Below are 27,618 nucleotides of genomic sequence, written 5' to 3' on the forward strand. Positions count from 1 at the left end.
CAAAAAGAGAAGAGATGGACCAAAATATCCAAGTTGGCATGCTTGTAGAAAAATAACTTTTAAAAGAGGTCATAGTTATAACAAGGATGAAGTTTAAATGCTGTTAATTAACATGTCTAGGATATGGCCAGATAGTGCTGCTGTGTTGTATGTTCTGTTCTTGTGGATATGAGGTGCGGTTTTCTTTTATTATTTAAACTGGACTTAGAAGAGTCAAACCTTTTGACTTCTAAGTTGTAATTTTTTTTTTTTTTTTTTTTTTTTTTTTTTTGGCGGCGGCATGTGGGATCTTAGTTCCCCTACCAGGGAATAAACCCGTGCCACCTGCAGTGAAAGCACGGAGTCTGAACCACTGGACCGCCAGGGAAGTCCCACTAAATTGTAATTTTGATTAATGCATTTTGTAGTCCAAGAATCTGGTCTGCTGCCAGCTTGGTCTAGCATAAGACCAAGTATTCGTTCAGTGCACACTTACTGAGTGCCTACTGGATGCTTGTTAGGTGTTGGTTTACGTTTCTTAGAGCAGAGTTGCAGCAGCAGGGGGAGTGTTCATCATTGTCTGGTAGCAGCTGCTGGTAGGGAGAGTGCTCGCTGTATTCCAGCGCTGTGCTCAAGCACGTTACCTGAATTATCTCATTTAAACTTTTCCACCCTATGAAAAAGGTAATATTATCCGTATTTTCTTCAGGTGAAAACCTAACAATTAGAAGGCCACACAGCTAGTGAAAGGTGGAACCATGATTGTAACGTGATGTAAAGAATTGCAAATCTAATTCCTTGTCTCATATTTGCTTTTCATTCTTATTTCAAATATTGTATTGAATGCCTGTGGTGCTTAATCTAAATTTAGCCTCAGGCATGAGGCTAGGGTCATGGATACAAAGATGAATGAGATGAATCCCATGCCATGGATGCAAAGGTAAGACTGAGCCCACACCCTCAAGTGAGCTCAGTCACATGGCGGAGCCAGACATGCAAGCCAGGAGCTGCCAGGAGCAGGGCTAAGGGTAGGGGAATCCTATCACTGATCATCCCAACCGGGACACTTTTGATAGTGTAAGGGTATGATTATTAGTTACGCCAGAACAACAGATAAAGCAGGACTGTCTGGAACAAACCAGGACGTATGGTCACCCTAGCTGGCGGAAAACCCACGGTGTGAAGGGAGGGCCCTGAGTGACTAGAGGAGGTGATGCCCTAGCTAGATCTTAGAAAAGTGTGAGACATGCTCGTGTCTCCAGTCATCACCTGCTATTTAAGGCTTTCAATATACCCAATTAAGATGTGATACTTCTTCCTTAAACCAGTATTATACATATTAAATTAAAATCTGCATGGTAGCGTTTAGAGCAGTAGAGTTATACAGATGACGCTTCATTTTACAGAGGACTAGACAGGACAGCTTGCTCAGGATCACACCACTCGGTGGTGGCAGAGGCCAGGGGAGAACAGAAGTGTCCCAACAGTGCTGTGCTCTGTCCTACCACACAGACGAAACTGAAGATGGAAAGCCTGAAAGAATCATTTCTTGGCAGGTGAGCAGTGTCCACCCTTCAAACTTATTAATGTAAACAGTAATCCCGTAAGTATGTCAGCTTTATAGGAGAGAGGTTTATTAAACAGGCCAGGGTCTGGGGTTAGTTCTTGGCACACTGCTGTTTTGCATACTGTAAAATTTTGGTTTTAAAAATATTTGGTATTGCTACATCTTATTTGGCAAATTCCTATTCTTGGTATGATTATTTTTCTTTGGAAGGGTACATGTGGTTAGAGTGTGGGTTTTCAAAGCCTTTTTCCTAAAAAATGAGATGTTGAAAGCTTTCCTTATAATTGTGCCTTGTGGGATTTGGACTTCCTTTTATTAATAGCAGCTACTATATACTGAGCACTTACTATGTTCCAAGCATCATATTAGGTACTTTGTATGAATCATTTTATTTAGGCTCACAGTAACCTGAGGCAGTAGGTGTTACTATCCTCATTTTATGGATCTGAAAGTGACTTGTAAAAGGCCATTCAGCTGTGGAGTGGCAGTCAACCCGACCAACTGTTGCTGGTAGAGCAGGCTGCCCCTCAGAGTGGAAATCCTCACCTTTTGAAAAAAATCTGTGTGAAAAGACTGGGGTGGGAGGAAGTACACCACAATACTAATGTTTGTCTCTCAGAGTGGAAATCCTCACCTTTTGAAAAAAATCTGTGTGAAAAGACTGGGGTGGGAGGAAGTACACCACAATACTAATGTTTGTCTCTAGGTGGTGGGGATTAAAATTTTTCCTTATTTTCTACAATGTATTTATTTTTCTCATTTTCAGAAGGATTGTATAGCATTCTGAAATGGAAAACTCAAGATCAGTTACATGAAAATATTTTTCTTCCAAAAGATTTGTTGCTACTTTTCCAGTTCCATTTAACACACATCATGCCAAGCATTATTCCAAGTGTTTTGGCTGCAAAGATAAGTCACTGGCCCTGGTGGCAAGTTGTTAGGCTGCTGATTCTTCAAGGCCCAGCTCAAGTGTCTATTGCAAGTGCATCCCCATCACCTGTGCCCAGTTACTTCTCACCACCTCTGCTGTTACCACCTCAGTTCAAACCACTATCACCTCTCACTTTGTCTTTTTCTCCAAGTCTGTTTTCCATGTAACAGGCAGAGTTATCATGAACCTCCTTTTCTCAGACCCTTCCAGTGGTCTTAGGCCAGAATCCAAACTCCGACCATGACCCTAAGGCCCTACGCAATCTAGTCCATGCCTACCCCTGGCCACATCTCCTAGTCTGATTCTTGTTCACTCTGCCCAGCTACTACGGTCTTTTTTGTTGCTCCCACTCACCAGGCACATTCAGAGAAGCTTGTTCATGACCTTTACACTTGCTGTGCCATGACAGCTGTTAGCCCAATTAGTTCCTAGCTCATTTTTCACGTCATTCAGATCTTTGCTTAAACATTATCTCCACAGAGCAGCTTTCTCTGATGATGCTTTTGAAACTAGCTTACCTTTTCTAGAAATAAGTTGACTTCCTGCACTAGTATATAAGTTCTACAAGGGCTGGGACCTTGTAGTGTTTGCTGTGGTTGTATCCCATTGCCTTTAATAGTGCCTGGCAGGTAGCTGGTGCTCCATATTTGTTGAATGAATGGACAAATGATGTGTTCTATGACCAATGGGAAATTCAGAGTGGCTGGAAGATTGAGGGAAGGGGAAAGCAACTGGAGATAAAGATGTAAAGGCAGCTAGGGGCCAATCCATGAAAACCCTTGAAATTCCCACTCAGGAGTTGGCCATCACCCTCTGGTCAGGGGAATCCTCCAAGAAATGCTGAACCTCAACCCCTTGTCTGTGTGAACTGGCCATAGGAATGGAGCCTTTCAAAGGTGAGGTGTGTGGTGAAGTCTGGCCTGCAGTTTCTGAGCATGTTTAGAAAATGAGAGAACATGGTTGAACTAAAAAAGCAAACCCCACATTGGTCACTGTTAATCATAATTAGTAATGTCTGTGATTTGTATAATCTTTCTTCCAAAGTGTTCCAGGTCTTGAGACATGATCCCTTTGGTCCCCCCAGGCCCTGCCACAATAGCAACCTTGGCATGTGACTCACCACCCTCCCCTGCCATATAATACCCTATTTATCACCTGTCTTACCCCTTCCTTTCCATGTCAAGTAATTTCTGCCTTGTTTTTTTCTTCTCTTCCTTCCCTTCTCAAACCACAACCCATATAATTTTCATTGCCCTCTTCAGAACCTTCTTGTGTCTCAGCTCCAGCCTTTTTATAGGGAAGGGGATCAGACCTGAAACAGCGTGGAGAGGGAGATGTACATTGTTAATTTACCTCCGTTACATAGTGGCGTTTTCCTCTGGACTGCAGTTCCTTTTCCAGCTTTGTAGTCCCCCTGGAAGACAGATGACTAAACACAAGGGTGGTTGCTGGTGCTTTAAAGTCATTGGTGATCTCAGTGCTCATTTGGGGTTAGCGTCCCTACCCATAGCATGAGATTTGTCAGTGTGCTTAAATAATAGAATTAAAGTATTGATTTCTGCTGTGCTTCATGTAATGATGCTTATACTTAGGGAGGAATTTAATATTTATTGAGTGCCTCCTGTATGCCAGGCACTGTGTGAGATGCTTTATGCGTATATTCTCATTTAAGACTCATATTTTGATGAGGTTGATGTATTATCCCCATGAGAGAACTGAATTTGAAAGAAATTATTTGCCCGCAGTCGCACAGTCCATGTCTGTCTAAAGCCAGAGCCTGTGTCCTTGCATACACTGCACAGCCAGCCCCAACCCTGCCACAGCACTTGAAAGTGCATAAAGGGTCTTCACAGACATTGTCATTCCAGTCTTCATAACAACCTGTAAGATTGGCAGGGTCGTCCCCAACTGACTTGTGAAAATGCACCATCACGGGGACTTCCTGCAGCCCTATTGCTCTCTGGTTTGGAGTCTGGGGCTTGGGCAGGGTCCTGTGCTCGTCACTGTGCTGGATGCAGGATTCGAATCCAGCCAGCTCTAGAAGAGTTAGATCATTGGTGGGCAATGCTGGAGGGGCCAGACCACAACCCCTGTGACATCATGAGAGCAGGGATGTGGGTGCTCGTTCTCTGAGGGAGGCCTGGAAGAGCTGCTGTCCTTTTCCTGCTCGTGAGAGTGGATGCAGGCCTGCCCAGGAGCTGGAAGCATCGGAGTGAGAGAAGGTTGGACAAGCCAGTAGTAAGGAACAGGGGAAAGAGCAGAGGTTTGGTGTGAGGAGACCCAGTCTGAGGGCTGCTACTTGGGAGTTGTGGGGCCTTAGGCAAACCACTTCCACTCTGAGCACAGATACCACAGCGTTTATTGTGCAGTCATGGTCAAACCTCACCACAGCGTGGAATAATACTTTCTCCAAAGGAAAGTCTCTGCTAACCTGACTGCTAACCAGCTGGTTATGGTTAACTATCCCAGAACAAGCCTGGGTACTGATATGAAGAGCCTGGAGACTCACTTCTCTTCCCTGCCCTTGAGAGAGAGGCTAGGCAAGTTGCTGCTCCTCTCTGGGCCGCAGTCTTCTCATCTGTAAAGCAAGGATGCTAATATCACCCATGATTAAAGAGAAAGTGTTTAGTCAGCTATATGTTCTATCATGTCCCTGAAATGCTCTGAAAGAAAAAAAAGCCTCTAGGTGAAATTAGAAAGGGTGAGCTTCATGCCAAAGGACCTGGAAAGACTTCTTGAAGGAGTGTGGTATGAGCTAGGTTACAAAGGCTGGATAGGGGTGAGCAGGGAAGGAGGCAGAGTTTTGGTGGAACGGCTGGCACAGAGGACCAGGCAACATCCCAGTACAGGAAGGGCTACTGCTCTGTCTTTCCTTCCCATCTGACTCCATCAGCATCTCCCACATTCACAGCTCCTGCCCTCAATTCTCAATTCTAAGAGGCTATTAGTTATGAGACACAATTTTAATTAAATAGCAGCTTTGGGGAGAATAAAAAATTTTCTATGTAAACAAATATTGGTTTTAGTTGCATCTCAATTTCAAAACTATTAAATTGTGGGGAGAAAGCATATCTTAGAATTGAGAAAATACAGAATATGTCACTTTAGAATGAATACTACCAGAAAAGTTTGTCATGTGGACCTTGAGACTGATGTTCGTGTTCTTGTTCTGCCACATAACGAGCTTTTTTATTCTGGGCAAGTTGCTTGATTTTCCTAAGCATCAATTCATTTTTTACATGGTCTATAAATTGCCTGGGCATTGGAGGTGAGCAGTTAAGGTTGTTTGAATCTGAATGTTGATTCGTTTTGGAAAGAGGTCTACAGAACATATTTTGTCTGAAATCAGAGGTTGCTATATTAAAAAAACAAAAACTATACATATTATCATTTTAGAATAGCGTAACAGAGCAGTAGTTTTCAACCAGAGGCGATTTTACCCACCAAGTGACATTTGGCAATGTTTGGAGGCATTTTTGGTTGTCACAACTATGGTGGCAGTGGTGGTACGGAAGCTACTGGCATGTAGTGTGTAGAGCCTAGACATGCTGCTAAACATCCTACATCGCACAGAATAGGCCCCCAGAACAAAGGCTTTTCTGGCCCCAAATGTCCATAGCACAAGGCTAAGAAACCCTGACATAGAGATTAAGAATGGGGATTATGGAGCCCAACTATCTGGATTTGAACCCTAGCTCTGCCACCTGCTAGAGCTGTGTATCCTTGGGTCAGTTACTTGACCTCTGTCATCTGGGAAAGAATAGTAAGTTTCTGCCACAGAGGGTGCTTGTGAGGGTTACTGGGACTTAATGTTGGTAGAGCATTTCGAATGGAGACTGGCTTCCATGAGGCACCTAGTGAGTTTCCGCTTTTATTTTAAGTAATCGAATAAATGCTAGAGTTTGTGAAAATACCTTGACTGGTACCAGGACCTCAGATAATTTACTTAACTCCTTGTGCCTCAGTTTCTCCATCTGTTAAAAAATGTTGTGGAGGTCAGATGAAATTAAGGATATGACAGCACGATGGAATCTGGAAAATCTTACAAATACACTTGTATCATTATTATTGCCTCAAACTCCAGTAAGAGAATGTTCTGGGGCTGAAGTAATAAACTCTCCTGGGCCAGGCTGTAACTCAGCAGAAGGGACAGCCAGAGAGAGGAGGTGCTCAGAGCAGAATATTGCAGGCCCAGCAGTGGATTGCATCTTAAGTACATCCTCAGCTGTGAATCCCGGAAGTCGCCTTTATTGCACTGTTATGTGCAAACTGCGCCCCAGCTTTACATACCACTTTCCCCAGAGGAGTACTTGGCGAATCGGCATACATGCCTGCTCTGCAGGCTCTAAACTTAGGGAAAAACAACAGCTCAGATGGAAAGAGTGCCCTGAAAGCCCCTGGCCAGGGATCTGTTCCTGTTCCTCCTCTGTCTTCTCTGGTCCCAGTTTTTTCAGCTCTCAGATGAAGGAACTGGATTGCTGGCCTGGACTCCAAGGCTTGTTGGAGCCCTGGCTCTACCCACACAGGATTGAGTCAGGATTATTATTATCTTTAACAATTATATCTGTGAACAGTAATCTAGCAGGAATTGTGTCAAGCAATTTACATAAATAAACATATAATTCTCAGAACAACCTTGTGAAACATTGACCTTATTGCTGATGCTATCACTGAGGCTCAGAGACGTTAAGCAACTTGCCCAAGAACGCATAGAGCCAGATCCACATCACTCTTGACCAACACCCTGCAGTATCACAAGCCAGAATGTGCAAAGAGCCTGGCGAACACTAGGCACTTAATATTTGTTCATTGTGTTGAATGAATGAATGCCCAAGGGCAAATCACAAAGTAGCTTGTGCCTCATCCAGCTCTGTCCATCCCTGCCTCTCACCACCTCATCCCTTCTCCTTGCCTGGGCTCCCAGTGCCTGCTCTCTCTTGGCGCCCTCTCGGCAGCAAGTAAAACTGTTCTTTAAGGGACCTTCAGTGACAGCTGAAGAGACTAGCCTTTTCCACTACTCCATCTGGTGAGCCTGCTCTGAGGGGGGCTTGGGGACCTAGAGGTGAGTCATCCCCAGCACCTGATCTGAGGGGAGTCTACATCTGCGGAAGGTGGGTGGGGGTGAGAGGGGAGACTGACGAGAAAACCAGCTGGTCACAAGCCGAATGATCAAAGCAGCCCTTGAAGGGAAAGGCTCAGGGAAGCCTCCCCTGGGGCTGAGGCTGCTTTTGAAATTTGCCTACCTGTACGTGGCACAGACTGGGCCACAGCTGCCTTCTCCCATCCATCCCAATTTATCCTTCATTCAGTGTCCTGACACCACACAATGGAAAACTAAGAAGCAGTCTCTCTAGCAGCTCAGAATCCACACTGGGGATAAAGGGAGAGAGAAACTGCTGCAAAAACCCTACTAGGTGCCAGATGCTTTCATCTACTTTGTTTAACTTAGTATTCATAAGTAGTCAATGAGGTAGACATGCCCATTGTGGAGTGAGGGGAAAATAGGGTTCAAAGAGGTTAGGCAGTTTGCTGAAGGTTCCAGAGGAAATTGCTTATGAGGAAGCTTGCTTAAACAGGTAGAATTGGCCTCTCCATTTTGGATCCCTGTGCAGGTCTACTCTCATAGGGCCCCCTAGAGGCACAGTGTTGGGGTGTCTAGTGGGCTGCAGAGTCGGGTGGGGAGTGAGGAAAGCTCAGTTTCTACAGACCCCCATAGGTTCTCTGGTCAAAACAACTCAGGGGATGCCCACCTCCTAGGGAGTGCCCATGCAGACAAGGGCAGGAACACATAATGTGGCAAGACATCCCCAGATCCACATCCAAAGGTGGGCATTTTTCTTGGTGGGGCTTTGGATAGGGATGAGGGCCCAGGGGAGAGGCTTGGGAGAGAGGGACCTCTCCCCTCTTCCTGGGACTGCCCAAGAGCAGGCCAACAAGCTGCTTTGGGGCAATCAGTCAGATCTACAGAGCTGAAGTTCTGCCGGCGCCATCCATGATGAACAGATTTGTGGACACAGGTATAACAAGCTACTGCATCCCCACTCATTAACCCAATCACAATCACACACAACAACCTAACCCTGCACCCATCCAGCCCTCTGTCCCTTTCTCCTCCCTCCCTCAGGCATTCCTCTATCGCACTCAGTAATTTCTTTCTTTCTTTCAACAAGGGTCTGGGACACTTGTCAGGCATCTCAAGGATTTTGCCAGGATCCAAGAAGTCTTCATCATGGTGCAGAAAGCATGAGACCCAAGCCTCGACAGATGAGCTGGAACTTTGGCAGGAAGAAGTGGGTTAAAACAAAGAGCAGTCCAGATGGAAGGGATGGTGTGAGCAAAGGCAGAGAAGCTGTAAAATCTGTGAGAAGTGTAAGCAATAATTTATCATCCGCATTGGCAGAACAGCGTTTCCCAAGAATATGTGACCACAGAGCATCTCATGAGATCAGTCACCTGAGGAATGCCCTTAAGGAAGTTCTTTGGTACCTTGTGTGTGTGTGCGCACGCGCGTCTGTGTGTGTGTGTGAGAGAGAGAGAGAGAGGGAGAGGGAGAGAGGGGGAGGGAGGGAGGGAGGGAGGGAGGGAGAGAATATAGTGAGGGTGAAGGCATTTGTGCTTGCTCTTAGAGATGGGGATTCCCAGCATCTAGTCACAGAATAGTAGACCCCAGAGATACTCTGTGGAAACATGGTACCACAATAAGCGTGGGAAGTGCCACATATAGTGTCTTCCTTGGGAGTCACAAGGCACAGCAGCATATTAAAGGCCACACACCCCACACCCCCCTGCCCCAAGTCCTGCACAAAGACACTTTAACTTTGCTTAACCCTGTATGGACCAAACTAATTTCACCACAGATCCGTTTGTTTCAGGGAACATTTTTGTTTGGGGGACTAGGGGACTAATTCTGTTTTTAAGTTAATGTGTGTTTACAGTATGAATACATTTCAAACTGAGCAATGGGGTATGCTTTGCAAAGCTTTCCTCCCACACTTGCTCCCTTGGACTCCCAGTTTCCTCCTTCCAGAGGAAGTTATTTGTGGCCCTTCTGTATTTTCCTAGGGGATTCTAGGTTACACAGGATGTGTTCCTTTCAAAATGTAGTTGGAGACAACTGATGAGCACATTTCTTCTGCAGGCATGTTCCATCCTAGGGATATGTCATGTGTGTTTAGCCATTCTTCTACTGATGGACATGGAGATCATTTCTAACCTTTTATTAATCTGAACCAGGGGTTGGCAAACTGTGGCCTGCTGACTAAATCTGGCCCACTGCCTATTCTTGTAGCAATGAGCCCGTATGGTCCTCAAGCCTAAAATGGTTACTGTCTGGTCCATTATTGTTCTAAAAAAATACTGTAACGAATATCCTTATCCATTATTGCAAACACATGCAAGTAGATCTCATAAATAGCATCCTATTTGATCTAAGCCAATCTGAGGGCCATAGCTCAAAAAGTACATTTCACTGTTATTTTTAGTTGATTTTTCTTTTGTTTTGAGTGAGGTTAAGCATCTTTTCACAGGTATAAATGTTTACTTTTCTCTTTTTTGTAGGTTTTGCTTTTTTCCAATTGGATACAAAATATGAACAAAGGTATTTTTCCTATCACTTTATAAAATATTAAGGGAATTAGCATTCTGTCTTGTGTGTGTTTTCTCCATTTGTCATTTGTCTGACTTTATGATTTTTTTTTCATGTTGAAATGCTTACTTATCAGTGACGTGAAGGTGGGCTTGGGTGCTGACAGCAAAGGGGGTGGAGGTCCTGGGCCAGGCAGGCTGTTCTTGTTTTTGAGCCCCTACCTTCTTCTAGGCCCTGGGAATCCAGTGGTGAAGGAGATAGGCAGAGGCTCTGCCATGGCGGCAGTGATGGGCAGTAGGGCAGTGTTCAGCGAGAATGTCACAGGGGCACCTCCGCAGCTGGACCTGATGAATGAGGAGGGACTACCCAGGGTCCAAGCTGCAGGGGGAGAGTTCTGAGCAGTGACTCATACAAGGCTAAACCTCAGAGAGATGGAGGTTTCAGAGTCAGGTTCCTGGAGCCCAAGCTGTCCTTGGGTGGTGATGAGGCACCTGGCACAGCCATTCCTGGGTGGGTGGGGGGGCAAGGATAGAGTCTAAGGGGTCTCCTCGAGCCCCTGAGTGGACAGAAAGCTGCTCCACTAGGCCCTGCTCTAGGCAGGGATTTCCTCTCTCTGTACGAGGGAAGAAAGAGACTCTCGGGCCTGAAGCCATCCAGCCAGTGGAGACTTAAACTGAGGTCTGAGTGGTTAGGACTGGCCAGGGTGGCGATGAAGTGTGTTGTTCTAAGAGCCGCAGAGGATGGGGAGACAATGCTGACCTCTCCTGGAGTGAAGGCCTCTTCCTGCCTCTCCACAGCCCTGGCCCTGTGCACACCTCTCCAGAGAATCAAAGACCAGGTGGCAGCCTGGGAGGGGAGGAGGGGCCCTGAAGGGAGATGTGACTGGAGAGGGGGCTGAGACCAGACCCTCGAGCCTTGAATGCCAGGCTCAGGCAGTTAGAGATTGCTGGAGGTGATGGGGGCCAGGGAGCCTGGGAACTGCTCTGCTCGCCTGCCGGGAGCCCCGCCCCAGGGCTCCTTGCAGGTGATGACAGGATGAGGCGGGGAGCTGTGGGGAAAGCCAAGAGCTCACAAAGGTTCTGCTGTGCTTGGCCAGGGCCTCCACCAGGGCTGGCTTGCTTGCTTGCTTGCTTGGAGGGAAGGATATGATTTAGAAAGGTGATTGCCGGGGGCTCAGGGCCAGGCCTGCTGGCTGCCAGCCAAGCACAGCACCCTCACTCCAAGCTCCGCATCTTGAGGCCTCCTCATTTCCCTTTATTTTGGTGCTCCTTATTAGACCCAAGTAGGATTCCACAGCCTTGAACTGAGGACTTACTAAACACAAGGGCCAGTGCTTACCTGAGGACCTGGGAGGCAGGTGTGTGCGGGGCGTGGGGGAAGGGTAGGGGTACAGCACTGGCCCAGTGAGCACTTCATGGAGAAAGAAGTGCATGAAGGCTGCCCTTCACTGAGCACCTACCATATGCCAAACACTGGGTGTTTATAGTGTTCATATTTAATCCTCTCAACTACCCAGCAAGGTAGGTATTATTATCTCCATTTTACAGATGAGAAAAGAGAGTCCTAGAAAGGCTACGTGACTTGCCAGGGTCACATAGTGAGTCAGTGGTAGGGCCAGAATTCTAACTCAGGTCGGCCCTGCCTATGAATCTAATTTCCGCTTAACCCCTACCCTGCTTTGTGCAAGAAATGATCCTGTGTCTCACATGTGTCTGGCAAAGAGTAAGGGGGGGTGTCCCATAAATGTTGACTTCATCATGCACTCTCTCTGCTAGAGCTTGTGAACCTCACAGCAACCCTTCAGGATCAGTAATATTTCTCTCAGTTTAATAATGCAAGCTCAGAGAAGCTGAGCAACTTGCTCAAGGTCACACAGCTTACAGCAGAGGATGGGGAACTTGGGGGAAATTCAAAAGAAGGTGGTGTGGAGTGGAGCAAGCTAGCCCAAGGAATGACAGGGAATTTTCAAGAAGCTCAGGGTGCCCACTGAAGACTGGGAGTGTCCCTGGAAGCTACAGATTTGAGGGTGGAGTAGTGGGGCTGTTCATTCAGCCCTGACCCTCGATGGGCTCTCACCCATCAGAAGAGCGGCACTCAAAGAGCTGGGCTCAGGACACCTGCCTGGCCCCATGTATTCCCTTTGTGACCTTTAACAAGAAAGGGCCTTCATCAGGACTATTTCCTCTTCGTCAGATGAGCACAGCTGGACTAGGTCTTTGATTCTCTTTTTTTAAGTACCTTTCTTTCTTAAAAATAAACTTTCTTAAAAATAACCTTAAGCTAGACCTTAATATTCTTTCATACATTCAACAAATATTTATTGAGACCTTCCAGGTGCCTGGAACATATGGTTAACCGGATTTTCTTCCTGCTTTGAGGCACTCTGACATAAGGTAGAAAAATTAAGGGTAGCTACTCCTCCGCTCAGGGTAGGAATCAGCCATCTGGGCTGCCAAGGGTCCACGTCCTCATCTGGGAGCGCACCCACCACAGAGCTGACCTGAGAGGCTCAATGTCTGTGCTGATAGGACCCTTAGAGATATTCCCACGCTCACAACTGTCCATTTCACAGATTAGGCGATGAAGGCCCAAAATGTAGACCAGATCTCAGGTCCCCAGTCAAAGAGGCTTTGTGGAGGCAGGCGTGTCTAAGACGAAACAGAAGCAGGAAAAAGGCATGGCCTAAGCAAAGCCCTTGAGGAGGAGGGAAAGAAGCCGTCTTGCAGAGGCCAAGCCCTCCCACCCCCTTCCCTCCCCTGCCTGGCAGAGCCTTCTGAACAACCAGCCCCCCACCCCCCTACCCACCCCCACCATCCTCTGCCCAGAGCCAGGGTGTCAGCTTGGATTTGGTGACAGTAGCCCCAAAGGAGGTGTTGGATCGCTGAAGCCCTCCATTGTAGAAGCTCTGGCATCTTCCATGAGCCCAGCCTCGCCAAATTGTCCTCCTGCCAAGCTGGAGAGCGGCTGGCTCCTGGGGGGGACCCACTCCAAGCAGGTAACTCGATCCTCTGCAGCCCAGCACCAGCCTATCTCTGGCCACCAGAGCTGGAACCCTGAAGAGTTTATGGCAACATGGCAGGACCTGTGAGCCTCTTTCAGGGTCAGGAAAGGAGACTACTGGGAGCCCCAGAGCCGAGAGGGGTGGGGAGAATATGGAGCCGACAGGCCAGAGACCCAGGTTCTAGCCTCAACTCGTCACTAATTTTCCGTGTGACTTTGGGTAAACCACCTCCTCTCTCTGGGCCTCAGTGTTCACATAAAGGAGTCTGATAGAAGGCTGGTTTCCAAAAGCCTGCAGATGCACTGATGGGCCAGGGTCTCTAACAAAAGTCTCCTCGGTCTGCAGCATCCCTTTCAGGTAAACGTCTTACTACTCTGTGCCGGGTGATCAGGGTGCCCGCTGGCTCTGAGTCCCACAACCTGGCCACCTGCCCCCTCAAGCAGTAGGGGGAGGAGGGGCTGGTTGCCGTCTTGGTCCTCAGCCTCTCTCTGCTCTGGTGGAACATTCCAAATTGAGTGGAACTACATTGGGTGTGGCTTCCATTTCCCGCAAGATAACCAAAATGAAACAGGGTTTTTCTCAAGAACTGTGATAAAGCTTAAGAACAAGCTAGATATAGACTCCTAAACTGACAAAACTGATGTATGAGTAATACTGTAATATAAAGCTTTGTTTCTCCCCTGGAATTTGTTTTAGTGTCATACATGCAAACTATGCTATTGTAAATTTACCACTGCCCCTTTTTAGAAGGACTGACTGTCCTTTATTGAGATTATGCCTTTCCCATTTTATAGCATTAAAATGTCTTTTAAGATGAATAATGGTGTGATAGTACATGATATTCTTTTTATTTTTATTTATTGTTTTGGTTAATATTTATTTATTTATTTATGGCTGCATCAGGTCTTCATTGCGGTGCACAGGCTTCTTTCTAGTCGTGGCACGCAGGCTCTGTAGTTGTGGCACGTGGGCTTAGTTGCCCCGTGGCATGTGGGATCTTACTTCCCCAACCGTGGATCGAACCCGCGTCCCCTGCATTGGAAGGTGGATTGTTAGACACTGGACCACCAGGGAAGTCCCCATGATAGCCCTTTGAGTAAACTTTTTACAAATTCTAACATATAGAGTAGTCATGCGCACAAGTGTCCAGCCTGATGCATTTCCACTAAGTGAACAAACTCTGTAACCACCACCCAGATGAAGAAACAGAACGTTGTGGTAATTCTTCTTTTTAATTTTCTTTACTGAGCAAAATAAAATCTTGGCAACTTTACGCTGGTCTCCCCCCTCTTTATGTAAAATTTACTCATCTGTAAGACTTAAAATTTGGCTAGATGATCTCATGTCCCGTGCAGTGTGAGCACTCTGTGGTTCTACCTGAGTCCCTAGAACTGGCATCTTCGGAGATGCACCAACCAGAGGGCAGCAGGCCTGGCCTGGGATTCCACCGCCCAGTCCTGGGGGATAGGGAGGATCTGGACAAATGTCCCTCCAGATGCGGGACTCAGCACCGCTGGCTGCTGGAAGCCAGGGCCAGGGGACAGTGAGGAGGAGTGGCTTTGGGCAGGAGATGCCGGGGATGAATCATTCCTCCCATCCGGGCCTCTCTCTAGCTGCTTTTCATTAGCTATAACTCTTCCCTTCCACCCACCCGCCCTCCTGGACACCTAAGAATCCGCAGGGGCTCTTTTGTGCACCATCATCGCCCCCTCCTCTCTCCCCAGACCCAGAAAATCATTCTCTACCTCTTTTTTTCTCTTGATTGATATATGGGGAAATCCTGGCATCTTTCTGAAAGGTTAAGAAATTTGTTAAAATCATACAGCAGGCTGGGAGTCCAGGAGGCCATATTCGCTCCACTGAGCACATTTATCAAGGACTTGCTTTGTACTAAAAACACAGGTGAAAGTGATTCTAAGGAAGAAGATCCTTTCTGTTCAATTAATTATTATTCTGTTCAATAAGTATGTCCCCAGGCCTCACTAGGTGCTGACCATTCATGCACACAGCAAGTATGTATTGAGCAGCTTCTCTGTGTCACTTGGCTGAAGTCACTGTCCTTAGGGAGTTCATAGCCTGGTGGGACAGACAAAATATCTACCGTTGAAGCCAGGCAGTGATCACGGTAATGACAATGGGATAAGGGATGAGGGAGAAGGAAGAATCCATGAGGTTGCAGGGGCCACAGGAGGCTTCAGGAAGGCGTGGTATTTGAATTTGCCCTCGACAGTTGAATTGCATTCCACCTCCTCAGCTTAGCTCCCCAGAGTCCCCCAGAATGTTCCTCTCCTGCTAGCATTTCAGAGTTGGTCAGTGTTAGGCTAAGTCTTCTGCTGAAAATGACTGCCCTCCTGCCACTAGTGACCTTGGCTTAGGGGCTTTTTGTAACTCACTCAATTTTTAAAAACTTTAGTTGTACATGCACATAGTTTAGAAAGTCTATAAGACTTGTAATGGAAAATAGTAGTCCCCCATTCAACACATACACACACACAGACAGACCACTTCTCACTCTGCAGAGGCAATTGCTTTCAGTTCTGAATTATTTCCTCATAATGCTACTTCTTGATTTCTTTTTAGTTTTAAGTACCTTTCTCCCACCCACCCACCACCTTTCTCCTTGCTCTCTCCACACCCACATGTCCATTTTGTGTTCCCTGTCATCCTCCCAGTATAATTACATCACAAGTGTGGTTGGAACAGTATTCACTGTTTGCATTATTAGGCAATATAAATGCTGTTGACAAGTGAACCGTGTAATATGCGCTGATTACTTTTCCTTTCCTGCATAACAATTACAGTTATGTAATCTCCTCTCAATATGCTTGAATTCTTTGGATAGTCTACCAATTTCATCTTCTGGAGTCTTTCAACCTGCTCCAGTCAGGATTAGTTACTTTCTACCTTACTACCATTGGCCTGGGGATTCCTCTGCCTCCTGCTTTGTGGCATCTTCTCTTCCTTCGATGCCATGTCCTCCTCTTTCTTGGTTTACTCACTCACTTCTGTTGAAGCACATTCTTCAGTAGCTTCCTGAGAAAATGTGCAAAGAGACCTTACATGACTAAATATGCCTTTATCTGCACCCTTGATGATTATTTGGCTGGGATGGAAATAATTTCCCTCAGAATTTTGAAGGCACATTGTCTCCTAGTTCCCACCTTACTATTGAGAAATCCAATGTCAGTGTGATTCTTAAGCCTTTGTTTGAAGCCTGCTTATTTCTTCTTCTATCTGGAAGCTTTTGTGATGTTTTTGTTCTCAGGGTTCTGTAATTTTGATGTCTTGGTGTCAATCTACTTTCATCAATTGTGCTAAATCCTCAACGGGGCATTTCAATCTGAAACTGATGTATTTCAATTCTAGGACATTTTCTCTAATCCATCTTTCTAAAATTCCTGTTATTCAGATGTTGAGTTCCCTTGACTAGCCCTCAAACTATCGTGTCTTTTCTGTTTTCCATCTCTTAGCCTTTTTGCTCTATTTTCTCAAATTTATATTCCAACCACTTTGTTTTTTTTTAGTTTTTCATTTTCTGCTATTGAAGTTTCCCAAGAGTTCTTCTCCTTTTTTTTTTCTTTCCTGTAGCATCCCATTCTTGTTCATGGATGCAATATCTTATCTCTTAGGACATTAATGACAGTCTTCTCTTTTAAGTCTTCTGCTTTTTGCATAGTCCCTATCTTTCACGTTCCTTTCCCCCCCACCCCGATGTTTGTTTTAACCTCATTCTTTTTTTATAAATTTATTTATTTATTTATTTATTTTTGGCTGCATTGGGTCTTCATTGCTGCCCGCGGGCTTTCTCTAGTTGCGGTGAGCGGGGGCCACTCTTTGCTGCGGTGCGTGGGCCTCTCACTGCGGTGGCTTCTCTTGTTGCAGAGCACAGGCTCTAGGCATGAGGGCTTCAGCAGTTGTGGCTCGTGGGCTCTAGAGCACAGGCTCAGTCGTTGTGGCACATGGGCTTAGTTGCTCCGTGGCATGTGGGATCCTCCCGGACCAGGGCTCGAACCTGTGTCCACTACATTGGCAGGCGGATTCTTAACCACTGCACCACCTGGGAAGTCCCTTAACCTCTTTCTTATTAGAGGCTTCCCTCAAATGTTTATTCATCCTTTGCTGTCTTCTTATATTTAAAAATGGGACACTAAAAAACTTGATACATGATGATCATGACTGGGGCTGTGTACCGGGATCTGTTGGGCCATTCCATGTCTTTTTTTGTTGAGCTGGTCAAGAGAAAACCTCTTCCAATCTCCTGCCTGGAGGGTACTCTCCTGGCAGCCAGAGTCTGGGTAGCCGAATGGAGAAAGAAGGCTAGAGGCCTCAATATTGAGTACAAAGTGTTCACTTTATTCCTGTTGTCAGAGTGCCCCCAGAATAGAGATCCTCTGTTAACCACTCCTGAGAATAGACCTTCAGTATTCGACCAGGTGGGGAGGGTATCTGGAGTCTGATTGCTTCTTAAATATATTTTCAAACAATTTTCCTGTTTTTAAGCCTCCCTACCCACCCAATTTCCAGAAGTACCTGGGACAGCCAATTCCTAAACCATATGGGGGTTTCGCAGTGTAAACTGGGCTGCTCTTCAACTTTCTTTATTGCCTGTTTAGGATTCAGTCAGTTAGTTACCATTCTTTGTTGGCTCTGTCTGGTTTCCAATATTTTGATAAATCCCTTTACTGTTGTTTTAGTTGGTTTCAGGAAAGACCACAGTGTGTGTTCAACTTGTTATCTTTATCCCATTTCAATTTCTAAATGAACAGCAACATATTTCAAAGCAGGAATTCTCTGCTTCCAATTTACAGAAGTAAATAGAGTGTAACCAGAATATGGAAGAGGGCCTGCAGGGGCTTCCCCACCAGTTCTTTACCTGTTAAGATCTTTCCCGGCTTAAAAAAAAAAAGATCTTTCCTGGCTTTAAAAGCCCAGGTCAAAAGCCACTCTTTGTGATGCCTTTCTCAGTCTCCCAAGCTTGTATCTTGTTTTACCCAAGTTGGACTTACTGAGTGATAGACATTACAGAACCTTACAGACATTATTCCACTTAAACCTTTATACTTTATAGCTATAGAGGCTCAGAGAGGTGGATCCATAGATCAAGATCCCATGACTAATGAGTGACAGGACTGAACTCCTGTCTCCACTACCCAGGCCCTCTGACATTATCCCTAACTCAGGGGCTCCCCAAAGGAGGGGCTCACATTCTGGTGGAAAAAAAAAAATGGCACATGTACTGCAAAGTCAGCCCCAGGCACAGAAAAGGAGTACCGAATAAGGATAAAGAAGTTGAGTGGTGTGCAGTCCAGAGGAAGGAGGGCTTCATCCCAAGTGACTGAATCAGGGTGGGCTTTACACAGGAGGTGGCATCTGAGCTTATCACCACCACCACCTCAGGCTGGCTTCTCTCCTTGCCTAGAGGACTGGCAGTGACAGCGAATAATCATGATGGTGGTGGTTCAGTGTGCAAAGCATTTTTACACAGATCTCTTTGATATTACAGAACTCTGTGGGCTGAATGTTATTTCTATTTTCGGCAAGAGGAAAATGAAGGCACAGAGAGGTTAATCACCAGCTCCTGGTAACCCAGCAGAAAATGTTGGTTTCGGGATTCAAATCCATCCCTTCCAATTCCAGGTTCCCTGCTTCTGCCACCCTGTTCACTCTTGCTTCATCCTGGCCATCAGTTGAGGGGAGCCTTCCTACTCCGAAATATCTCTTCACCATTGTTTCACAATGTGTGTGTATGGCCCGCCTGTTTTTAAAAGCCGGTTATTGGGTCCCACCCTAGACCTACCTAATCAGTAGGAGATGGGGCCCTGGAATCCGCATTTTAACAACTGTCCCTGTGATTCTTGTTCTCACCTAAGAGTGAACCGCCCTGGGCCCACAGTGATGCTGAACAGCGCAGTGGGCAGAGCGGGGACCCTGGAGTCAGCACTGCCCTTCTTGGCTCTGTCTAGGGACCACCTCAGTTTCCCGCCTTCGAAGTGGGTGAGTCACGCGAGGCTCCGAGGGCCGACGTGCCGCGGGCTGCCCGCCCCAGTAGCACAGGCACGCTCCACACCTGCCTCCCTCCCCAGGCTCCTTCCCGCCTTCATCCACCTCGCCCCGCCCCAAGTGGAAGGAAGCAGCTGGGGGCTCTTTGCCTCCAGGCTGCGGTCGCCTCTAATCGGCTACTGACGCGCCCTGACGTTGGGCGCTCGGGGTCCCCATTCCGCACGCGCCGGCCCCCCGCCGGGACCCGAGGGCACGGCGCTCCCCGGCAGCCGAGGCCCCCGCCTCCCTCCGTCCACCCCTCCAGCAGCCCATAAATATTCCCTGGGTCCGGAGGGGGCGGAAACGGACTTTCCAGCTCCCCTTCTGGCCCTGGCCCGCCTTCCCCCGCGCGAACCATGAGAGGAGAAGCCCGGACTCGAGTCAGCGCCTCTCCGGCCCGCGAAGCCTGAGGGGCGCATGCGCGACCCGGGACTGGGCAGCAGATTAGCTCCCGCGCCCCCGCTCGCCGGTGCTGCCCACGTGCGGGACCTGGGCAGCGGAGGCAAATAGACGCACCATGGAAATCTGCAGGAGGGCTCTGCACTCGACAGGCCTCCTGGGGATATTTAAGAAAAGCTCTGAAAGATGAATGCATGCGATGGACAGAGGGAACAGAATATGCAAAGACCAAGAAGGTGGCAATTGCGGAAATTACAGGTATTTTGTGTTAATGAAGTATTGAGTTCAAGGTGAAACGTCACAAGGCAGGGCTGGAGAGAGTGGCAGGGACCAATCCAAGCAGGGCCTTGTAAACAGTGTGGGGCAAGCACTGTAGGATTCTAAGCAGGACCTGTGCTTCGACCAGATAATTTGCTTTTAAGAAAGACCACTCTGGCTTGGTGTGGGAGGTGGAATAGAGGGGTTGCAGGGCATGAGTGAGGAATCTGTAGACAGAGGTCATGGTGCCTGGCCAAAGTAGCTACAGTGGGAATGGAAAAAAGGGGATGGAGAATTCTGAGTGTTATGGTTAGGACTCAGTGATAGACTGGATGAGATGATGGGTGGGTGGCCCAGCCTTTCCCAAGTAGGAAGCAAGGGGGAGGAGGGTTCCTCCTCCCACAATGTGTCCCTCCTTCTCTATCCATCCAGCTTGGATCCAAGGCCTCATTGACTGACCCCTCCACCTCCAGGAAGCCTTCCCTGCTCCTTTATGGATTTCAGAACGTCAAAACTTGTGTTTGGTTAAATGCCGTCTTGCATTGTTCTAGAATTAATTTGTGTGCATCAGCCTTCAAGGGAGCTCAGCGTAGTGGTTAAGATCACATTAGAATCCTAGCAGTCCTGCTCTGTAACCTGGGAAAGTCATTTATTCTCTCTGAGCCTTGCTTTCCTCATCCATACAGTGGGGTAATAATCCCTCCCTTGAAGGATTCTATGTGCCAGGCATATGGTGTGTGCTCAGTGAGCGAGCTTTTCTTTCCACTAAAGTTGGTCAGCCTGGAAAACCAAACAAAGGTCTCTAGAGTATCTCCTGAAACTTCTTTTCTGGAGCTTTTGGATAGAAGTGACAGAGTGGGGTAATAGAAAGATTTTAAGGCTGGGATTGGAAGGCACGAGGCCCTGCTTTGGACTTCCCATGTGACTTCAGGCAAGTCAGGGCCCCCTTACCCATCTTGGACAACAGGGAGTGGATAAGATGGCCCCTGGAGTCCCCACTGCTGCCCCTCGGTCATCCAGTTTCCAGTGGAGTTCCATAGCTCCCAGAAAGCCCTGAGCACTGAGGGATTAGTGGTGCTCATTCCCAGGCTGCCATGACCTCCTGCCTCCAGCCTGTGAATCTGGCTTCCCCCTACAGCCATCCTAATGGGGAAGCAAAAGTATCCCCCTCTTACAGACCTCTAGAGACCAGAGCGGGGGCTGGTCCTCCAGCAGGGCTTGGGGTCTAGTGGGATTGTGCCTGGGTTTCCTTGGGAGGCCAAGGCACCTGGAACACAAGCCCAGAGCTGCAGTTCCAAGAGGACAAACTGGCAAGGGCCTGGCTTGGAGCAGCTGCAGCAGGTATCAGGGCATGGGAGGTAGGCATCTTGGGAACAGCAGGATGAGACATATGTGAGCAAAGCCATGGGATTTGGGTAGGTCCCAGCTGAAGGAGACATAGCAGTGTTGTTATCACACCCTTTTCTTTGCCCAAATGAAAATTAAGTGAGCCACCATGGTCATGCAGCAGGCTACTGGCAGGAACAAGGTGGTAAAGGCTTCTGTGTTCAACACAGGTGAACTGAGTCACTGTAATGGGATAAGGCATGGGAAAGCATCTAGTCCAATGGCACTGAGTAGATGATTAATAAATGCTACTTAATTGAACACCAGACCCTATGCTGGGAAGCAATGGGTCACACCCACACTCTCTTTCCTCAAGGAGCTCAGAGCCTGGGAAGACCAAAAGATGTACACAGAAACATCCTTGGCTTATGCAGAGATAAAGGGCAGCCCAGGGACTGGCAGGGGGTACCCAGAGGAAGACAGGCTTGAATCTCGGCTGTGGGGCAGGCTTGGGGCTCAGTGGTAAACTTGGCATGAAAAGGCGTGTTAAGGAAGGCTTCACCGAGGAGGTGACATCTGCAGTGGTCTTTGATAGCTATGCACGAGTTTTCTAAGCCAAGAAGTCAGAGAAGTATATTTTAAGCAAAGGCAAGAGCATATGCAAAGCCATGGGGAAGGGGAAAATATGAAGTGTTTAGGGGGCTGGTGAGTGTTTTGCTGTTTAGGAAATGAGGCTGTAGTAGTCAGGAGGGGCGGGAATGGGAAGGGCCTTGAATGTTAGGCTGAGTGTGCACGGAACCCCAGGGCAATGGGGAGCCATGAAATGTTTCTGAGCAAGAGAATGATGTGGTCAGAATCCATTAGAGAAGGGAACATTCTGTGTTTGGTAAGCCACCTGGAGAGGCCTGGGGGAAGGGGAACTGGGCAGAGGGCCCATTAGGAACCCCTGCCTATGCTTCAGTCCCCTGGGACTTGTTTAGGGCAGAGCCAGGCTCCTGGGACTGGTGGCCTCTTCCCACATGAACAGTAGGTGGCGCTGCATCCCTGTGCATCCAGCCTCATGGGCGGTGCTACCTGCTCCACACCTAGGCGGTGAGACCCCTAGCCCTGCTTGGACCCTATCTCTGCTGATGAGGCCCCAAGAAAGGGTGGGGTGGAGCTGGGCTTTGCTCCCCCTCCTCCAAGAGTAAAGAGGGCCACTTGCTTTGCTTTACAGAACCACAGGACCTGTGAGCAGGGAGGGCCTCCAGGGCTCCTCTGGTCCATTTCACAGGTAGGGTAACTAAGGTCCAGAGAGGGAGGGGCTTGCTTGAGCCCCTGAGTGGGTTAGTAGCTCCGGGGTTGTTCCTGTGTGCCAGCCGCGGGAAGTATTCCTGTCCCTTCCTCTTCATGCGTCTCTCGCCAGTTTGCCTCCGCCTTGCCATCCCCACTGCCTCCTTTCCACTCAGTCCTTGACCATCTGCCTTGCCTGGACCACTGTCCCATTCTCCTCACAGGTCCCTGCACGGTGGTCTCTTCCGTGCCTGCCTGAGCCCCTCCCCACCCCACGCAGCCCGCACCCATCCAAGGATTTTTCTCACACACAGATCCAGCCTTCGCCCGCCCTGCTGAAACCCTTCCCTGCCCCAGCAACCCCGGGGGCTCCTGAGCCCGGCAGTCAGGCCCTGGGAACAAGGCCCACGCCCCTCTCATAGGCCTCATCTGCTCTGGGCCCCTCATGCTGATCCTCCCTTCCCTGTCCTACTGTCAAACTCCTACTCATCACCCATGACTCGTGGGGCTTCTGAGACGTGGAGGTTTAGGTACCCCTCCTGGGCTCCCGTGGCTGTGACTGCACCGTGTGACTGGGCGCCCCTGTGCCCGGCTCCTCTGCCGGGTGACCCAGAGGGCCTCCGGGCGGGGACCCCCAGCTGGAGTTCGGTGCAGCCTCTCTGGGTGACCGACCGACCGATAGGAACGCTCTGGGAGGAGCGTTACCAGGTCAGTGCGCGCTGCGAGCCAGGCGCCATGCTAGGCGCTTTTGCACATTCACAGCCTCTCTGTCCACACCACAAGCCGGATGGGTCAGAGGCTGCAGTTATTATCCCGGTTTTGCAGAACAGGAAACAGAAGTGCAGAAAGTCAGGCAGTGAGTAAGTGAGGGAGTGGAACAGGGCTCAGCAGGCTGCGGGCAGGGCAAGGCCTCGGGCCACAGCTGAAGGGTAGCGGGAGCCACAAGTACCCAACGGTCTGAGTAAGGCTAGTGTGGGGCTATCAGGCGGCCACTCAGGGTGCCTGGGGTGGACGGTCCTCAAAAGTGAGCTCCCTTCCTGTCTTGGCGCTTGGGGAGCCCCCTGCCGTTCTGAGTCAGGCAAGGACCTGGGGCCTGAGTACCAGACGTGTTCACGTGGCGGCTGTGAGGCAGAGAGCAGCGGCCAAGGCCGGGGAAGAGGCTGACCTGGTGATCCAGGGAGGGGCAGGCCCCGCTGGGCAGGCAGCTCATGGTCTGAGATCAGGCCAGGCCAAAATACCAAGACTTTCCAAGGAGCCCTGTGGTGAGCAGGCCAGATGCCAGGAAGCCGGAGGTAAGGCTGCCCACAGAAGACAGGCAGGCAGGGCGGGCAGGACGTAGTAACGAGCTGCAAATATTTGCTGCAGAGAATCCCAGGGCTGGGGATGGGAAAAAGGAGGGGCCCACAGAGTGTCTCAGGCTTCTGGGTCGCAGTATCAATGATGGGAGTGTCCTCAGCTTGCTGTGCGACCTTGGCTTGGTCTAGGTACCAGTAAGGAAAATTCTAGCCTGGAGTCCACCAAGGGGCCCCTGTGTCTGGTGCCCAGTCTTGAAGCCACGCAGAAGTCAGAGATAGAAGGGCCCTCAGTGTCTAAGCTTGGGCCCTGTGCTGTCTGAAGGAGAAACTGAGGTGTAGAGAGGGACTGCGCCTGCCCAGTCCCACAAGGCAGGCCCAGAACCCAGGTCTCCTGATTCCCAGTCTGATTTGGTGATGGCTCTAAGCACATTCCCTCCTGTTCTTCTAAGACTTGTGCTCAGATCCTTTGGGGGAACCTTCTGGGCGTCATTTGGTGCAGCCCCTGTGGCTGGACTTAATCCTTACTCTCTAGGAGATAGAGTTCAGAATGCCTTCCTGGCCTAAATCCACTCCAGACGGTGCTGGAGGACCTCCTTGAGGCTACCCCTACCCCCTCTAGCTGCAGCCAGGCTGCTTGCGGATGTGTTTGGGGCAGGGCATTGTGAGCAGTTGCTGGTGAGGAGAGGGGTGTCTGCCTAGCTCAGGCTGACACATGCCCACCTGATGGCATCGCTCAGCTTGGTGAGGTCATCCGCTCTCTGGGAGGTTTGCTCCCGGGGCCTCCCATGGGGTCCCACTCAGGTCTTCTCCCAGGCTCAGCCAAGGGGCCCCGCCACTTCTAGAAGGCAACTCTTCCCCTGGGTCATCAATCTCAGGGTGGGACACCTCTTCCAGCTATCCAGTTCTGGATGACAGGGTTTCTGGTCACTGCTCCCCAGCTGTGGGCTGCAGAGAGAATCCCTGCTGGTTTCCTGGGGGGGAAAGTCTGATCAGCCACTGGGATGATGCCACCAGCTCCCCTTGGGGGACTTGAGGGGAAAAGCATCATCCCACCCCAAGTGAGGAAATCAGGCGAGTCTCAGCACACCCCAGAGCCTCTGCTCCTGGCCTCCTGGCTCTTCCTCAGGCCCTGCCTCATCCCTGAAACATCCTCTCCCTTCCCAGGGAAGGGCACACTGAAGGTGCTCGCCCTGATGGTCAGGGGAGAGGGGACAAGCATTTACCGAGCTCCTGCTCGTGCTTGGTGTGAATGCCTTCTCTGGCAGTCCTTGCAGCCACTCTATGTGGTATGGGTGTCACCACTCCCAATGACCAGCTGAGACCCCAAATTTCCAAGCCACTAAGCAGGGGAACCAGGACTTGAATTAAATCTCTCCAAATCCTTACAGAATCAGAAGCTGTCCCCATTCCTGTGTAGGGAAAGACCATTATTGCTGTTTCTTAAAATGATTGTAACTAGTGAGAATAAACATATATTTCAGCTAGCACGTAGTAGGGGCTCAAGAAGTATTTGTTGAGGGAAGGAGTGAGTGAATGAACTAGCTCTCAGGGATGGGGGGCTGGATGAGAGGACCTGCCCTTAATGGTGTTCAGTCCCCACCCAGGGAGGGGGCTGCCCCTTGGGACCCTGAGAGCAGAACCACCTTTGTCCCTCACATCTGGCTGGGGTGTCATTTCTTCTCTCGTGCCCTCCACCATTGAGGGGTAAGCAAAGCAAGTCTGAGAACCAGGATTTGGGTGGGGACTGAATTAACAGTGGGATTTCCCCTCTGCAGGCTCCTGTATCTTGCCCTTTCGTGTGGCTCTTCTACCTCTGTGCTCCTCACGCAGCTGGGAATATACCCCTGGGGGCCCCTCCTCTCCCATAGTCTCGACCTACTCCAGAAAACCTCTTTGTACCCAAGCCTGGACTGGGCTTTGCTCTCTGCTCCCCAGCCTTGTGAATTGTTGTCACAAAAGTTCCATGTTGTCATTGACTAGTTATGTGGTTGTTTGCCCATCAGACTGGGAGTTCCCTGAGGGCAGGCCTTGACTGATTCCTCTCTGAGTCTGCAGCTCCCATGATACAGCCAGGAAGGAAGGTTGTTGAATGAGTGAATAAATGAATGAATGAACGAAAGAATGAATGGATAAAAGAAACAGGCAGTAAAAGTCTCCCCACTTGGCAAGCCTTGGGCCTCAGTTCTACCACCAGCTGCCGGGTGACGTTGGGCAGAGCCCTGTTCCACTCCGGTTTCAAATCTCCCATCTGTCCGCTGGGGTGATGGGACCCTCCAGCCACCCCTCAGAAACTGGGAGTGAGGGCAGGGCTGTGTGCACAGGTGCATGCTCAGCGTGAAGCTGCCCCCTACTCCCTGCCCCCTCCTTGTCCCCTCAGCCCTGAGCTCCACGAGGCAGGGTGCGGGAAGGACCCATCAAGTTGCTTTAGCCCCATGCTGCTTCACCTCGCCTCATCTCAGAAATGCTCCACATCAGCTCTGATCTCTCTGCCCTGAGCAAGCCTGCTTGGCCAGCGGACCCATTGACAGCAGCCAGGGCTTGCTGGGGACAGGTCCTGAAATCCGCTCCCAGGATCGGACGGTGTCTGCAGTGCTCTGCAGGTCACCAGGCCTGTGCCCCTCCCAGCAACCTGGGGGCCAGCCTCTCTGTGAGGAAGGTGGGACCTGCAGAGGGAGGGGCCAGACTGGCCCTTAGCACTGAGTGACCAGTGGCCCAGCTGGGAATCTGAAATCAAGTCTTAAACTCCAAACTGCTTTGCTTCAATACCCAGTTCTGCCTGAAGGTGTGAATTTGGGCAAGTGAGTGATTTCCTCTGGGCCTCATTTCTTTATCTGTTTCAGGAAGATTACTGTTGCCCAGTATTCCTGAAGGTGACTGTAGAAATGGAGAGGCTGCTTGTGGAAAAAAACTCTAGACCGGGAGCCAGGCCTGGCTCTTCCTATCTCTGGGCCTCAGCAACTTGCCTGTACAAATGGGGCTCTGACTATGCCCTGTTCCTCTCCCTTCTCCCCTCTCTCTCCATCAGCCTCATAGAGAAAGTGGTGGCTACAGTAGTATCCTGCGTACTGGCCACTTTTCAGGCCTGGGCTGGGCTGTGGGCATCACAGCCTGAGAGATCCCAAAGTTCTCCAGGGGGAACACATCTATCCTTTAGTCTGTCCTTCCATCCATCCTACCATGCATCCATCCATCCTTCTGTCCATCCATCCATCCATCCATCCATCCAGCAAATATTTACCCAGCAGGGTCGCTGTCCCAGGCCTCGGCTACACTGTGACTGCAGAGCAGATCCCCACAGGGTCTCTGCCCTCAGAGACTCACAGTCCATCTCCCAGCTGCCCCCACGTCTGTCTCCGCAGCCTGGACTTTATTCCCAGATCCGGATTTTTATATTTCACAGATGCCTGAACTTTACCCCTTGGATGCCTCCAGGCACCTCACATCGGAACACTTGAGCATCATGACCTTCACCTCTTTCTCTGCCAGTTTCCCCAGGTGAGTTAATGACCCCTCAAATCTCAGCATCTTTCCAGGCTCCTCTCTCCCTCTCACTCGCCTCTGACACGCAAACAAGCAAGCTGTAAACTCTGAGGATACTACTTCCAAATACATTTCTGCTCTTTCCAGTTTTCTCCATCTCCATCATCACCACCCTCATTGAACCCTCATCACTCAAGTCTTATTTACCCGACTGGTCTCTCTCACCCATCCTCCATGTGGCAGTGTGATATCTCTCCAAAGTGCACACCTGACCATGTCTCTCTCTGCTGAAAACTATTCCAGGATCCCATTGCTCGTAGGCTAAAGCCATGTTCTATGGGTCCACGTCCAGCTGTGCCCAGCCTTCCTTTCTGCCCTTGGCACCTGCTTTACCCTTGGGGAGCCGTGGAGGCAGCGGAGCACTGGCGGGTCTGAGGGGTACTTCACATAATTAAATGATCCAGTGCAGGGGCAGTGAGTGGTTGA

General features: G+C 49.3%; 1 protein-coding gene across 3 annotated transcripts in view; it reads left to right on the top strand.

The window, feature by feature from the left end:
• THAP12 (THAP domain containing 12) overlaps positions 1-27,135 on the top strand; it is a 55,953-nt gene extending 28,818 nt beyond the window's left edge. The window contains exons 6-9 of one of the 3 annotated variants that reach the window (XM_059930771.1): positions 1,386-1,535; positions 8,648-8,959; positions 10,035-10,074; positions 27,053-27,135. In XM_059930771.1, coding sequence (XP_059786754.1) covers positions 1,386-1,535; positions 8,648-8,959; positions 10,035-10,068 — 496 coding nt within the window. In that variant the 3' untranslated portion in view covers positions 10,069-10,074; positions 27,053-27,135. Of the gene's footprint in view, positions 1-1,385; positions 1,536-8,647; positions 8,960-10,034; positions 10,114-27,052 lie in introns of those variants that run through there. The other 2 variants (XM_059930773.1, XM_059930772.1) reach the window with 2 other exon arrangements.
• Positions 27,136-27,618: the final 483 nt, after the last annotated feature.

Source organism: Balaenoptera ricei, chromosome 8 (assembly GCF_028023285.1).
Source record: "Balaenoptera ricei isolate mBalRic1 chromosome 8, mBalRic1.hap2, whole genome shotgun sequence".
Classification (NCBI taxonomy): domain Eukaryota; kingdom Metazoa; phylum Chordata; class Mammalia; order Artiodactyla; family Balaenopteridae; genus Balaenoptera; species Balaenoptera ricei.